General features: G+C 52.5%; 1 protein-coding gene and 1 long non-coding RNA gene across 3 annotated transcripts in view; one reads left to right on the forward strand and one right to left on the reverse strand.

The window, feature by feature from the left end:
* Positions 1-14,029, reverse strand: part of LOC308193986 — a 318,815-nt gene that overhangs the window by 128,739 nt on the left and 176,047 nt on the right. The gene's annotated exons all lie outside the window — the stretch shown is intronic.
* SEPTIN11 (septin 11) overlaps positions 1,965-14,029 on the forward strand; it is a 66,419-nt gene continuing 54,354 nt past the window's right edge. Inside the window, exon 1 of one of the 2 annotated variants that reach the window (XM_080589235.1) lies at positions 1,965-2,106. In XM_080589235.1, the coding sequence (XP_080445361.1) occupies positions 2,080-2,106 (27 nt within the window). In that variant the 5' untranslated portion in view covers positions 1,965-2,079. The remainder of the gene's footprint in view (positions 2,107-14,029) is intronic. The other variant, XM_080589234.1, reaches the window with a different exon arrangement.

A 14,029-nucleotide genomic window follows, 5' to 3' on the forward strand; every position in this document is an offset into this window, starting at 1 on the left:
GATCTTTGCATTAGTTGCGTTGTGCTGATGGAGGAGTATCGTGCAAGCCGCTGACACACAGGAGGGGAAGCTGTCCGCCTCACTCACAGGTGCAACAAGGGCAGCTCTTTGGAAATCACCACCAGGTTTCCACTAGAGGCTGCACTGGTCCCAGCACAGGTGTGCTCAGCACCTCTCCTGGAGCCTTGCATGCAGGAGGAGGAACTTGCTACAAGAGCGAGACGATGAGATGAACAGAGCAGCCTCCTTAGGATATGAGCTGTGTAAATGTTGTTCAGCTGTGCTCCCCAAACCCATGTTACTGGGAGAAAGCCCACTAGCTTTTTGTGCAGCTGGTTTGCTAACGAAGGCTGCACACCTGTGCCCAGGTGCAGATCCTCAAACCCCTGCTGGGAAGGAGGGAGGGAGAGGAGCTGAGTGGTGGTGCTGCATCCCCTTCCTTTGCTGGGCAGTTTGAGGCAGTAGGGCCATGCTCAAGTACCACAGAATCATCTAGGTTGGAAGAGACCTCCGAGATCACCCAGTCCAACCTCTAACACTATCCAGTCCTCCACTAAACCATATCACTAAGCTCTACATCTAAACATCTCTTAAAGACCTCCAGGGATGGTGACTCAACCACCTCCCTGGGCAGCCCATTCCAATGCCTAACAACTTTTTCAGTAAAGAAGTACTTCCTAACATCCAACCTAAACCTCCCCTGGCACAACCTTAGCCCATTCCCCCTCGTCCTGTCACCAGGCACATGGGAGAACAGACCAACCCCCACCTCTTTACAGCCTCCTTTAAGGTACCTGTAGAGAGCGATGAGGTCGCCCCTGAGCCTCCTCTTCTCCAGGCTGAACAATCCCAGCCCCGTCAGCCGCCCCTCGTAAGCCTTGTTCTTCAGACCCCTCACCAGTATGTCGCCCTTCTCTGGACTCGCTCGAGCACCTCCATGTCCTTCTTGTAGCGAGGGGCCCAAAACTGAACACAGTACTCGAGGTGCGGCCTCACCAAGCCGAGTACAGGGGGACAATCACTTCCCCACATCCTTCAAAACATGGTCAGAAGAGCTGAGGAATGGAAACTCTTGGGCTTCATAGCCTCTGCAAACAGCCTTGTGCTTCTTTGTAGCAGTCCAAGGATGACTTTTGGAGTTACAAGGTAAAACCTTTAGGTTAGAGGGTGTTTGAATACCAAGCATGCCATTAAGGCCTGTTTACTGACTGCTGATTTACTCGCAGGAGCTGCTTTTAGCTTTTACCCTTTTGTCTTTTTGCCTCTGCTCTTCGGATGCTCCCTTAAGCGGGTAGAGCTGTAACGCCCTTTACGCGTGCAGAGAATCAGGCCTCTGCCTTTCGGGGTTTTATGCCTTTGCAAAACACCCTAGGACCTGACCCAGGGCCCGCAGTTTGCTGCTGGTTTGGTGTAAGACTTATGGACATAGGTGTTGCGTTCAGCCCTGCTTGTGCAGGCAGGAGGGCACCATGCAGCGGCGTGGGCTGAGGATACTACGTGCTGTGCCCACAGGAGCAGCAGAGGGATGGCTGCGCTTCGCTTCGTGCTCAGAAATCCCTTCCTGCAGAACAAGAGCTCGTTACTGGTGTTGAAAAACCCAGTAGAGGTGTGCTGTGGTGAGATCAAGGAGAAACAAGAGGCGTGGGGTGCCTGGCTTCACCCTCCGGAGGTCTTTACGGTGTTGGGGGCTCCTGCTAGCAAACAGCCTCACCTCCAGAAACGTCCCCGTCCTCTAGCCCCAAAGGGCACCGGGGGGACCTGGCCGCTCCCAGGCTCGGCCACCTCCTCGCAGGGGTCCCCGGAGCAGGGGGGGCTCTGCCTCCAGCACCTCCCCGCCGCGCTTGGGGGGGGGGAACGTGGCGAAGGGGCCGGGGTCCCCCACCCGGGGGTGGCAGCAGCCCCTCGGGGGGGTGGCAGCGGCCGGCCGGGGGCCGCGGCCGGCCGGGGCGGCCCCGGGGGAGGGCCGGGGGGGGCCCGCCTCGCCGCCCGGCCCCTTCGCATTGCGCATGGGCCCTCCCCGCCGGGTGGCCATGTTGCAGCCCTAGCAGGCAGCCGGGAGGAGGGCCGGGGAGCGCAGCGATGGCCGTGGCCGTGGGCAGACCGGCGGTGGGTGCGGGATGGGGTCGCGGGGCGGGCGGGGGCCGGGCGGGCTCGCCGCGGGGTCCCCCCTCCCCGCTAGCGCCCCTGCCCCGCGCTCGGCGCGGAACTTTTCGGGGCCGCGGCTCCTCCCCGGCGGGTCCCGGGCTGCTCCCGCCGGGGCTGCGCTCGGGGGCTCCCCGGGAAGGGGGAGAGGGGGCTCGGGGCGCCCCCCCGGCGTGGGAGCCTGCGGGGACACGCGTGGCTCGCGTCCTCCGGCGCGGCCGGGAGGGGAGGGGAGGCTCGCTATTTTACGTCACTGCCGAGAGGGACAAAGGGTTTCCCCCGTGTAGAGAGGGGGAAAAAAATAGAAGACCCCCCCCCCCCCATACACACGCAGAAACCGACAGATGCTGGTGCGGGTGGGGGAAAGTCTGTGTCCTGCAGCGGGCGTGCAGAAACGTGGATGGAGCTCCGGGGCGAGCGCGCTCCTGTGCCCCGGCGGCCGGGGGAGGGAGACAGACTTGACCGACCTGCCTGTAACTTTTGCGGTGCTTGGGAGCAAAGCAGACGCTGCCCGCCAGCCGGGGACTTGAATGTGGCTCCTTCTGGCAGCGAGCAAATGGCCTGCCTTCAAGGTGGGACCGGGACGAGACGGTTTCTCGTAGGGTTTACGATGTGCTGCCGGGCTGTATGGCTCCTCTGATGCGGCACGGGAATGTGTGAAGGTGGTGGTAATGGTGGGGCTGTAGGTGGGGAAGTTAGGCTGCGAAGCAAAACGAGAGCTGATGTTTGTGAGCAGAATACCTATAAATTATCCCGGCTGTTTATAAAGCTGCTTCTGAAATGATTGCTTGATTGTGAGGTCTAAAATGCGCTTGGAAGCTGCAGTTTCTGTTTCGGTGGAAAAAGATGCCTTGAAATCACTGCTTCGGCTGGTGTTCAGGGCAGGCTGAAGGGTACTGTGAAGCGGAGCCGTTTTGCTTTGTGTGGAGTAGCGACCTCAGCGTGTGAATGGGCTTGGGAGTGGTTTATTGCAAGATGTGGTTGCTGTTTTTTCGTGCGTGCGCTGTGTGCTGCTTTTCTTCCTTCGTTACGTTAAACTGAGCCTCTCCTGGTTTTGGTGAATGGCAGTCCCCTCGCAATCCCAGAGCAGCATCTGCAGAGACTTGTGTAGTGGTTCAGCTAAATGCAGACCATGTGCTGTTGAGTCCAGCCCGGTGGGGCCGGCTGCGGAATAAAGCATCCCTTGGGGTGGGAAGCATGTGTGTGGGAGAGGGAAGGGCGAGGGGACTCGGCTTCCTCGTGAGCAGCCGGTGGGCAGACCAGGCACCGGATGGGTACTTCTCAAAGAGTTGTTTTACCCTGGGATGATGGCAAAATAAAGGACAGTGGGCTGGCATCCGGTAGGTGCTGAGCATATCATCTCCTTTACCTTATCTCATCCTCTCCCCTGCCTCTTTGCTGCTGCTGCGGAGCTGGGGAGGTGGCAGGGAACCTGAAGAAACAGTTAACTACATGGGAGAGCGAGGCAGAAGTGGTGAGTGCTTCTCTCAGCCTAATCACCAGATTTTGTAAGGGTGCTGAGTGGCGTGTGTCATTGGAAGGAGCGAGGGGGGTAGAATTAAGGGGAGGAATGAAACTAGAAATGAGTGAGTTTGATTTCTAAAAACCAAGATAACATTCCTGAGTCACAACCTTTTACGTCCTGGCAGGATACAACATTATGCTAATTGTAAAAGCATGCATAAAAAAACGAACTTCAGCAAGCTGCTCTGAAGTGTCTGTGTTTAATTGTAGCTGAGCAGGGCGTGTTTTGGTAGGATGGGTGGCTTTCATTTTAAGGCCCCGATCCCACAGATGTGAAGGCACATGTGTAATGCACTGCCTGTAATTTCATTTGACTTAATGGAGGCTGATCTCAGCATGTAAATGCAAAGGCATGCATAAGCAAAGCTTTTGCAGCACTGGTGCTGGGAGCTGCCATGGGACCTCTCAGCTGATGAAAGCCATGCATATGCTTAAACATGCGTCTAGGTGGAAGCGTGCGGATGGTATCTGCGCTCGCTCTGAGATAAGCCACTTGCAGCCTGGAAGCTTGCAGTGCCCTGGATGGGGATCCCACCTCCCGCTGGGCTAATCCCCAGCATCTTGACTGGTGCTGGACGGTGCCTCAGGAGGTCAGAGCGTGGAAGGGGGCTCTGGCTTCCCTACCCTTCTCTTTATTTGTTTATCCTAAATGGCTACAGGATCACAGCTTGGCCTAGTTAAAGGCAACACTAGCATACACACACAAATACTGTGCCTCCTCCCCCAGCCAGTCAAACAGAAATTGATGGAAAATGAAGCTGGAATGCTGACTCTTACATGGGGGCCTCGAAATACGTTATCTGAGAGACAAGACCAGCATAGTGTATTCTTCAATCCGTTTTAAAAATACTTCATAACGAGAGACTGCCAGTTTCCATGGAGGGGAGGGAGTGGAAGAGCAGAAAGAAGGTAGAGCAGGGCTAGCGGAGCTGAGGAATCGGCGTTTTTTTGGCTTCCTCTGAACAACGGATCTAGCAGCACCCGCTGAAATCAACAAGAGCTGGGGGCAGCACCTTCGGAGAGCCACTTCTGCGTGTGTTGGTGGGTGGAGCAGAGCCACCAGGACCGCTTGTTTTTGATGCTGAGATGAGCCCTTCGAAAGGGGATATGTCTCTGAGGGTGTTTCTGTGCTAACAAGCACAGAAGGCTTCCTTGCCCGCTGTGAAGCATGGCTTTTTGGGGGTTGGCCTGGCTCAGTTGCCTGTGCCAGGGAAGCAGGGCTGTGTGGCACACATGAGGTGATATTTTAGTTTGTGAACCCTTCGTTTCCTTTATTCACTTCAGTGCCTTGTCTGCAGTAGGAAATGCTTTCAGACAATTCGCGTCGCTCCTCTTGATGTTAACAATGGTGGGAACCTGGCTCCTCCTTGCCTTGTTTTTAACACAGCCTCAGATTTTGGGCAGGCTGTGTCCAGCCCACCATGAGCTCGGGGCCTCCAGCTCTTCCAGCATGACTTGAGCTGACCTGGAGGCAGGGCCTGATGGAGATCCTCAGAAAATCCTTGTCTTGGGTAGATGGGATCACAGGGAATCAATTTTAGTGCTTGAGTAAGGCGCTGAAACAATGATTAAGCAGCTTGTGGCTTGCCTTGTAGGAGAGATGCAAAGGACAAGGGGGTCTTCTGCTGGCTTTGTGAGTGCTTCTGCCTTGTCTGACCTTGCTGTTGGCTCTAGGCTTCAGGCCCTGTAAGCTGCAGCAGCTCTTGTAGGAAAAGGCAGTGAAGGTGTTTGAGCTCAGAACGGTTGGCCCAACCAGGTGATTTAAAAACAAACAAACCAAAAACGCAGCAGTTCCTCGAGCTTTTTTTAGGTACGCTATCCAGCTCCCTTCGTTTCCAGCTCTGTGAGCAGCTCTCCAGCCTGCTGTAATAAGTGATGCGTGATAATGGTTCAGACAAATGCCACGGTGCCGTTAGCAGTCAGCGTTAATACTGCTGGAGAGTGCTCCAGATCAGAGGCAAAAAAAAGAAAATGAAGCTGGGGTCTTGCTGTCTTAGTGAAGAACAGCAGTAACCAACTATTGCTCCAAATGTTCCTCCTTTTTCCCAGTAAGTGCTGGTTTGAGCACTGCTATGTGTTGCGCTCCGCAGGAAGCCATAGGAGAGGCTGTCCCTTGGCTGCTCGGTTATGTCTGGGCACCTTCATCTGTGCTCTGGGGCCTGGTGCAGAGGTGGATGGGCCAGGAGTTGCCATCTGCATCCACAGGTCAGGCTGGTGTGACTTGGCACAAGAGCAGGCAAGGCCCACTTGGCCTCGTGTGAGTGGAGGAAGAGCCACGGCGAGGAGAAGCTCCCTGTGGTTTCCTATCAGCAGCGCCCAGCCCTTCTGCAAGCTCCTCCCTGTGTCTGCACTCCCTGCTTCTCTGAAAGAAGTTATACCCACTGCTGGCACGAACCCCGTAGTCCAAAGGCTATCACTGCTGCTTCCGGAGTAGCACAATTATTTTTGAGTCCTGCAGTTGATAAGGAGCCCCAGAGATAGCGCAGGACTGATGGAACAAAGCGCTGTTCTCATCTCTTGAAAAGTGGCTGGATAGATAGCCTTAGGACCTGGTCTTGCACTGAGTGCTTCTGAAGTTGCTAAAAATCTGGAGGAGGGAATCTTTTCTCGCAGGCTTAGGCTTTTTGTTCTCCTTAGTATTGCCCCACGTAACAGAAGCCGTCACCTGTTTGTTTTTTTTATACTTTAATGTTATCTTATAGCTGCTTTAGATCTTTTTATTTTAGAAGTGAATCTTCTGCTACTTTTTCTGCATTTGAGTTTTATTTTCAAATGGGGTATGGCTTATTGAAATGCCCTAATTGCAGGCTATTTCTTAGCAGATCTAGTCATGAATACTTGGCACAAGCTAACCGAAAAAGGCTCATTTTAGGAAGGTTTTGGTTTTGCCAGCGGCTCCTGCAGACTGATAGCTATGAACAGCGGTAGCTGTAAAGAGAATTGTTTCTGGAGATCTGCAGGCATCTCATCGATTTCATCGAGAAACTAGTAACCTCTCTGGCGTGATGGCAGTGGAAGGGGAGAAACTGTGCTTGTAATCCTGAGGGGTATCTTTGTAAATGAGTTGCAGAACTTGCCTGTTTGGGGCTGTCTCAGATCTGGTGGCGTCCTGCAGTCTGTGGGCGCTGTGCCGGGGTGAACGGGGTGCAGCACTGATCGGGTCGCCCTTTGTACGCAAGGGACTCAACAGAATCTGTTTGCCAGCCGTGTGTTAACCGCAACAGGTGTGCCAAATGCTTTACCTGAGCACGTTAGCATGGCTTGAATGAAGTTGGTGCCAGCCTCTGTTTCTGTCTGTAAGCGCAGATTGAGGTGGTGGGAGAGGGCTGGGTTTGGTGGAGGGCTCGCTTGGCTTGCCCAGTGACGGTGCAAGCTGCACTTCCCTCTCCCACGAGGAAGCACAGCAAGTGATTTCTAGTGAAGTGCAAGAGCCCAGGCTGCCCCAGAGGTCAAACTGCAAGCCTGCTTCTGTGCTTTCAACTAGAGGGTCCCGTCTGTAGCCGCAGCCAAATCTTTGCGTTTCAAGGCATGCAAATCATCTCCTTTAACCCCTGTGAAAACCCATCTCCTCCAATCTGAGTCAGCCCGGGAGCTTCTGGCAGCTTTCAGATGAGTGGAGAATGCCAGGGTGACAGTCCTGGCTTGATTTTTCCAGGACAAAATCCAGCAGGCAACGGCCTGGCTTGGAAATAAGGAATCTGCAGCCTGGAAAGGTGAAGGTGTCTGGTTATCATTGACGCTGGTTCTTGGCACGTGTCCTTAATGATGTGCATCACCCCGGATCCTCCCGAGCTGTGTAGCAAATATACAGAATTACAAATCAGGAGGTTGTGTATCAATGTAGCTACTCATCCTTTTCGTACTTCTACATTTGACTGAAGGTTTCTCTGTTCATCGTTGTCTCGTGTTAATCAGTAGAAGTAAATCTCTCGTATGTCTGTGCAATGAGTGTACTTAGAAACAGCATGACTGATGAGATTTCAATGGTCTCTTCTGGTTTTGTTTTGCTCATAACTTGAGATGTTGTCAAGACTGATTTTTTTTTTCAGAAATTGCTGAATTAAGTCACTGGAAACAATTCTCGTTTATTGCAGCCTCTATGGCTAAAAGATGAGGTTGCCATGCTGTGAGCAGGTATGTTGCTAGCTGTAAAAACCAGCAGTGATCAAGGCTTAACACAGCTGTCTGGGACTGAGTGTGCACCGTCTTCAAATCTGTGTCAAGCCCCCAAGAGGAGCAGGGATTTTGCCAGATCCTCTGGTGGCTTGTTCTGGTAGTAAATCACACCTCCTACCCACCACATTCATTTGTTTCTTCCTTCTTCTCCCTCAAAATTATTTCACATCCAGGTTAAGCAGTGGTAGGTCTCACCGTGTCTCTTCTTTCCTGGTTGGTCTCAGAGATTTGAGCTCTGAACTTTTTTTATTTTTTCCTTTGTGCAAGCACAAGGATGTAGACTCTTAAAAACCAAGTCACTTCTCAAATCCCCTGTCAGCAACTTATCTCTAAAGTGGCAAACTTATCCCTGGCTGTGGCAAAGTAAGTCTACTTGCTGATTTTCTTATTTTTAACGTAAGAAACAATGAGTCAATGAATACTCTTGTGTTAGTTTATAGAATCAGAGATTAAGATTTTTAATTGCTTTTGAAAATGGTTTTTTACTTCCTGTATATTTTATGCAGTATCCAAGCCAAGAAAAATCCTGATTGCTTTTAAAGGAATGCTTTCCTGTCACAAAGTCTCTTTTATCTTGGAAAATGCCAACCTAGTCTCATTCTATTTCATCTCTCTCATTAATATTGAATACGTGGCGCTCTAATATGGCAGCTGAAGCAAAACACAGAATTTCAGCTAATATCTGACAACAGCAAGCTGAGATTAAATGACATGCGAGTGCAATCTGCTATATATAAAGTAATTGGCATTTTCCAGGAGCATTTGACCTAATTTGTGGTTCTTTCTCCTGCTGCCCCCTCAAATCTGCCCTCAGAGGTTGGTTAGTCATCAGGACTTCAGAGTTGTCAGCCTGCTTTTCAGAAGGTGCTCCCCTGGTGGGTGTCAATGCTTCTGTGCAAGGGGTCCCCGATGAGACCAGGCACGAGAAGGGTCAGGGTACTGCTCCTGCAGATGGAAGATGTGTATCCAGTGGGCTGGACCCGTTTCAGAAGTAACAAAATGAATCCCAAGTCAAGGTCTGGATGCAGCTCTCCTTTGCGGCTTTGCATGAGCTCTTGCTGAATGCTGCTGTTTTTCTTGTATAAATGTTGAGGGCTGGCTCGGTTTTGTGGCACAGCGAGGTTTGGCGACTGCAGCACAAGTCCCTGGTGTCCAGTGGAGGTGGCAACTGGTGCTGGATCTGGGAGCTGCATTACACTTGGGGAAAACCTGCCTGTAAGTCTCAGCTCTTCAGCAGGGCAGCTGTAAACCCTTCCCGATGCTCTGAATCGCAAAGAAGCAGGACTGGAAGTTGAAACCAAACTTGTTGAAGTGTGCTGCCTTCTGGGATGCCCGGCTGATGGTTGCTGGGACAAAGAAGGAATAACTTAGCTTGGGTTCTGATATGTAATGGCCAGAAAGTAGTAGTGTAAGGGGGCCTTGGGTTTTGTGTTTCCAGGTAGTTGAATATTCATCCTGCTGGAAATCACCCTTGCTGTTCTGCATTTGGAGTTATGCAGCTATTCATCATTAGATCCTTAATTACAAGAGGCACTGGGGATTAGGGCTTGTGTGGCTGGCATGCTGCAAGTGCTTTGGCCCCTGATTTGCTGGGCGGTCTTGGGCAAAGGACTTCAATTTGCTGTGCCCTTGTTTTCTCCATGTGTAAGGCAGATGATAATTCCCTTCCTTGTTTTTTTTAAGGTGCATAGCTATAATGAATGGATTAATAGCACAGCTGCTTCATAAACCTAGCACCAAATCTAGTGAGATCTTGTGGCACAGAGGCATTACCAGACTAAATGCTTTTAATTAAAAACGCTTTCAAGAAAACAACTATTCAAATGAGGTAATATGCAAGTTATGTTTTCGGGGAGATTTAACAACTAATTTCAATAAGGAAGAGGGGATTAGAAGTGAGCAATATGAGTAACTCCACTGACCTTGTTTTTATGAGTTTATGTAAATGCAGCAGAGGGCAGTTTTCACATAGAGCATTCCTAAGACATGGTGAGTTTCTGTGTTGCAGGCTAGAACCATTTAAGCATCAAAGCTGGAGGTGTTTTGGTTTTGTTGCTTGAACAAAAACATTATTTGAAACTGTAGCCTGGTGCGTGACTACTGTCTGTTATTTAACGCAGCCACACTTCCCCCCGGGTCTCGGCCTTGCCAGGAATGGAGCTCAGAAGAGCAGTTTTTCCATGGGATGTGCTTACTTGGTTTTGATGTGACCTACGGAAAGCAGTATTTTTTTATAGCCTAACCAAGCAACCTGATGACTTCTTCCAGTGAAACAAGCCAGAAAGCTGGGAGTATGAATCCAGGCATGCTAGCTGTCGTACAGCTTACGTGCGATGAAGGGAAGCACCAAGTCCGTGCTGGCTAAAAAACGGCCGGTGTTTGTGGAGTGAAGTAGGTGGCTGGTCCCTGTGTAAAATACATGGTAACAAGTCCCAGAGAAGAGTGCAGGTGCTGTCCCATCCCAAGCTACCTGTGGTAAATGATGTTTTTCTTAGGTGCTGAAAGTAGATGGCCGCTGAATCAAGGCAGGGGACCTGGTGTGTTTTTGTTTCTGTGCATTGTACAGGAGGGCCGCAGCCCAGAGTCCTGGGTTCAGCGGTGCTGGGCAGGTAGGAGGGAGGATGGCTGCTGTCCTTCTGGCTTTTGTGTGAGTAGGACGACTGGAAGCCTGCTCTCAAGGCTTCTGCTCCATTTTGCACCTCTGGGCGGCCCAAGGAGGCATGAGCATCGCATGCCCACCCATGGAAGGGTGCTCTTCTGCCTGCGCTGCCTCTCCTGGGGCCTGCCACAGGGTCAGGCATGCATGGCATGCCCAAACAGGGTGGGAGCCCAGGAGCTACAAGTACAAACCCAGCTCTTTCTCCTGGACAGTCCTGAGATGACAGGAGAAAGAGCTGGGTGTTAGTCTGCCTCTCTGAAGTCCTGCCAAACCCCCAGGGCTATTATTTACTTGTCAGACCCCAGCTGCTCTGGGCTGGGGCATAAGCAACCAACCCATGCAAAGCTTGGCATGGCTGCACATGGGAATTGTGCCCCCGTTTTGGGACAGGCAGCTCTCGGGCACTTGGAGTTGTCGAGCGTGTCAGAGCAGGGAGCTCCTTTGTGTGAACTGCTCCTGCCGAGTCTTCCGCAGGAAACACTTGCTGGGAGCAGGCTCAATTTGCCTTTGGGTATGTTTGTCTTCCCAAATCCTGAGCTTCGGCTCTGTGGAGTTGTGACTGGATTTACCTGCTCTGTCAGCTTTCTAAATCCTGGCTGCTGCAGCGAGACGAAGCCCAGGGTGGTGGAGGCTGCTCGCTCTGCAGCACCCCGGCTCGTCTGTCGCTGCTCCTCGCGGCTCGCGCTCAGCTGTTACATGGTATGTGCTGGCAGGGTTAGCTGGCCGAGCTGAGCAGTTCGCAGCCAAACAGGGATACCTGACGTGCCCTGCTGTGTGTCCCCGTCATTTAGGGGAAGAAAAGGGAATGGAGATCCATCCTGAAAATTGGGATCTAGAGTGGGCAGCCTGTGACCTGCATGGGACCTGTGCTCCCCCCCCACACACACACACCTTCGAGAGGAAAATAAAGTCTTGAGATATATTTGAGTTATGTGGGAATACAAGGCTACAGCATAAAGTAACTGCAGGAGATGCATGGTAATGGCAAATCCTCTTGCTTATTATTACTGTCATTCTGAGCAACAGCCTTACAAAATATCCTGTTCTTCCCTTGAAAAGCTGTCCTTGAGCAACGCATTTCAATGAGGTGGAGTGGAATATGTATTGCCTGTTTCTGTAAGGTTGTGAGACTTTGAATTCTGGCAGGTATGTGTTTAGCTTGACTGTCTGAGGAAAGAGTGAGCAGCTGGACACAACTTCTTCTCTTTCGGGGTGTATCAAGGAAAAAGCATTATAAGTACACATTCTAACACTGGTCTGTTACAAGCAGGCCTTGGTTGTTACAGCACAAGTCCTGACAGGAGGGCAGAGATTACAAGTGTGGATCTGACCACTTCTGCCTTCTTTTGAAGCACAATATGACTGGGGTGGACAGTCGAAGGAGAACACGGTGGCCAATGTTAATTCATCTGCAGAGGTGGGCGCAGGCTCTAGTTTAACCTTTTAGCAAGGCTCCACTGACAGCTAATGGAAGTTGCAGCAGCCTGTGCGTGGAATAATTTATGAATTTGGGAGAATACGATTCCAGCGAGCACATGGGTGAATGCCAGGGCCTCGAAACACTCTGCCAGTGGTCGTGTGAGCAGTGAGAGTGCTGCAGGAGAAATAGCATTGGATTAGCTTGGGGTAACGCGTGGAAGCATTGCACTCAGCTCCTAAAGACTGTCCCTTCTGTGCAGCAGTGCTGGGCTGTAGGCTGGGTGCTCAGCCAGGAGAGCAGTAAGCAGGAGCGTACTAACTGGAAGTGTTCCTCATGCATCAAACAAGATGTGGGAAGCAGCACAGGGAGAGATCTTGAGCTACAGGCTTTTCCCAAGCAGCCCTTGCAATCCCTCTGCCGCTTGGGAAGGCAATCCCTTCACTTCAAGTACTCAGGCTGTCTGAGCGAGTGCCAGGTTCCTTCACAGCACAGCTCCGGGGTGTCCTGGTACCACCTCAGAGCTGCTCTCTGGCTCGGAGCGAGGTGCTGGGCACCTTTCCTGCGGCTGAAGGAACCAAAGCCTTGCCTCAGCACCGTGCTCGAGAGCCAGATGTGAATCAGCAGTGCTCGCCTGCGTGTTTCCAGCTCTCGAGCCTCCTGCTTTTAATTAAACTGTCGCGACACCACAGGCAGAGCCGGAGCCAGGTGGCCAAAGGTCCAGCTCACAAAGGCCTTCGGGAGCCCTGGTATGTGGCTGGGAAGCCTTGGGCAAGGCGTAGGGCAGGGTCAGCACCTGCCTCCCACTAATTGTGGGTTGTTTGCTCCGTGGCAGGGCTGAACGCACCATTGAAGTCTGGTGGTTTCCCCTCATATCGCTTTTAATAACAAAGCGCATCCTTGCTCCCAGGGAGCAGCAGAGATGATAGGAGCCCCTTTGCTGGACACTCTGGTTCTTTGCGCAGCTTTTGTGCAGCTCTGAAAATCGTCGTCTCGTAGGCAATAATTAGCGAAGGCTACAAGGCGACTTGCTGCAGTCTGTGTTGCCTGATCCAGACACGGCCCCGCAACAGGCACCCAAGCAGCTGGAGTGGCTGCCTCCTGCAGGGGCGTTTTCTGTGGTGGCAGAGCATGGGACTGCTCTGTGGTGCGCTGCCAGAGCTGCTGGATGGAGGGGTGGCGGCCTCCGAGTGGGAGGGTGAAACTCCTCCGTGTCAGTCTTGTCCTTGGGTGTTGGAGCACTTGGCTGTGGGAACCTACCAAGCAGAAACTCCTCTGGGAGATTCCCTGGGGGCGGGCACTCAGCAGTTCTGCAGCTCGGTCTGGAGCTGTCACCTGGAGGAAATGCCCAGCCCAGGCCAGCCCCTGCCCAACCCTGGGGGCTGCGGGAGCTCTGCAGTGCCGTGAGCTGGCTGCAGGAGCAGCGGGGACGTCTGTGTGCTCACACAAGGGTCAGTGACCAGCCCCAGTGCAAGGGCACTGTCCTCTGGTTAAAGACCCCGCGTTCCCAAAAAAGTCATCTTTTAAGTAAGCGTTGGTCCTAATGCACGGGGTCATCTTGTCCTTCTGAACAGCACTGATAGGCAAAACAGGTTTGCTGGGGTCCTTTTCCCAGCAGAGCTGTGTTGCTGGGAAGCACGATGAAGTGCCAATGGCCAGCAGAGGTTGGGGGGTGCGGAGCAGAGCTGTCTTTGTAGCTACCCCCAGAGTTTTGGCAAAATAAGCCGGGTCCGTAGCTGGCATGCTCAACGGAGAGCACTGCTCCTCCCAGGGGCTGCACAGAGCTGGCTGGCTGGTGCTTTCAGCAGCCTTGGAGTGCTCGCTGGAGCTTATGCCTCCACCTGGCACGGGAGCTTCCTCCCCTGCTGGCTTCCAGGCCGAGCGTCGCTCCTGTGTGTGGCTGCTCGCTGCCTCTCCTGCTGCGAGCGTCGGTGCTTCCTAGGGGGCAGGATGCAATGCCCGTAATGCTCAGATGCTCTGGGGCTTTGATTTGTGATCTCACTTGATCAGCAAGGCTGTGAGAACAGCTCTGCTAGGGAACATGCTGGGACAGAGCTTTAGAAAAGATCCCTGTAGCAAGGCTCTTTCTGGAGCTGTTGTGTGGGAGGGGA

The sequence above is a fragment of the Anser brachyrhynchus genome, assembly GCF_964034855.1.
Source record: "Anser brachyrhynchus genome assembly, chromosome: 4".
NCBI lineage: Eukaryota > Metazoa > Chordata > Aves > Anseriformes > Anatidae > Anser > Anser brachyrhynchus.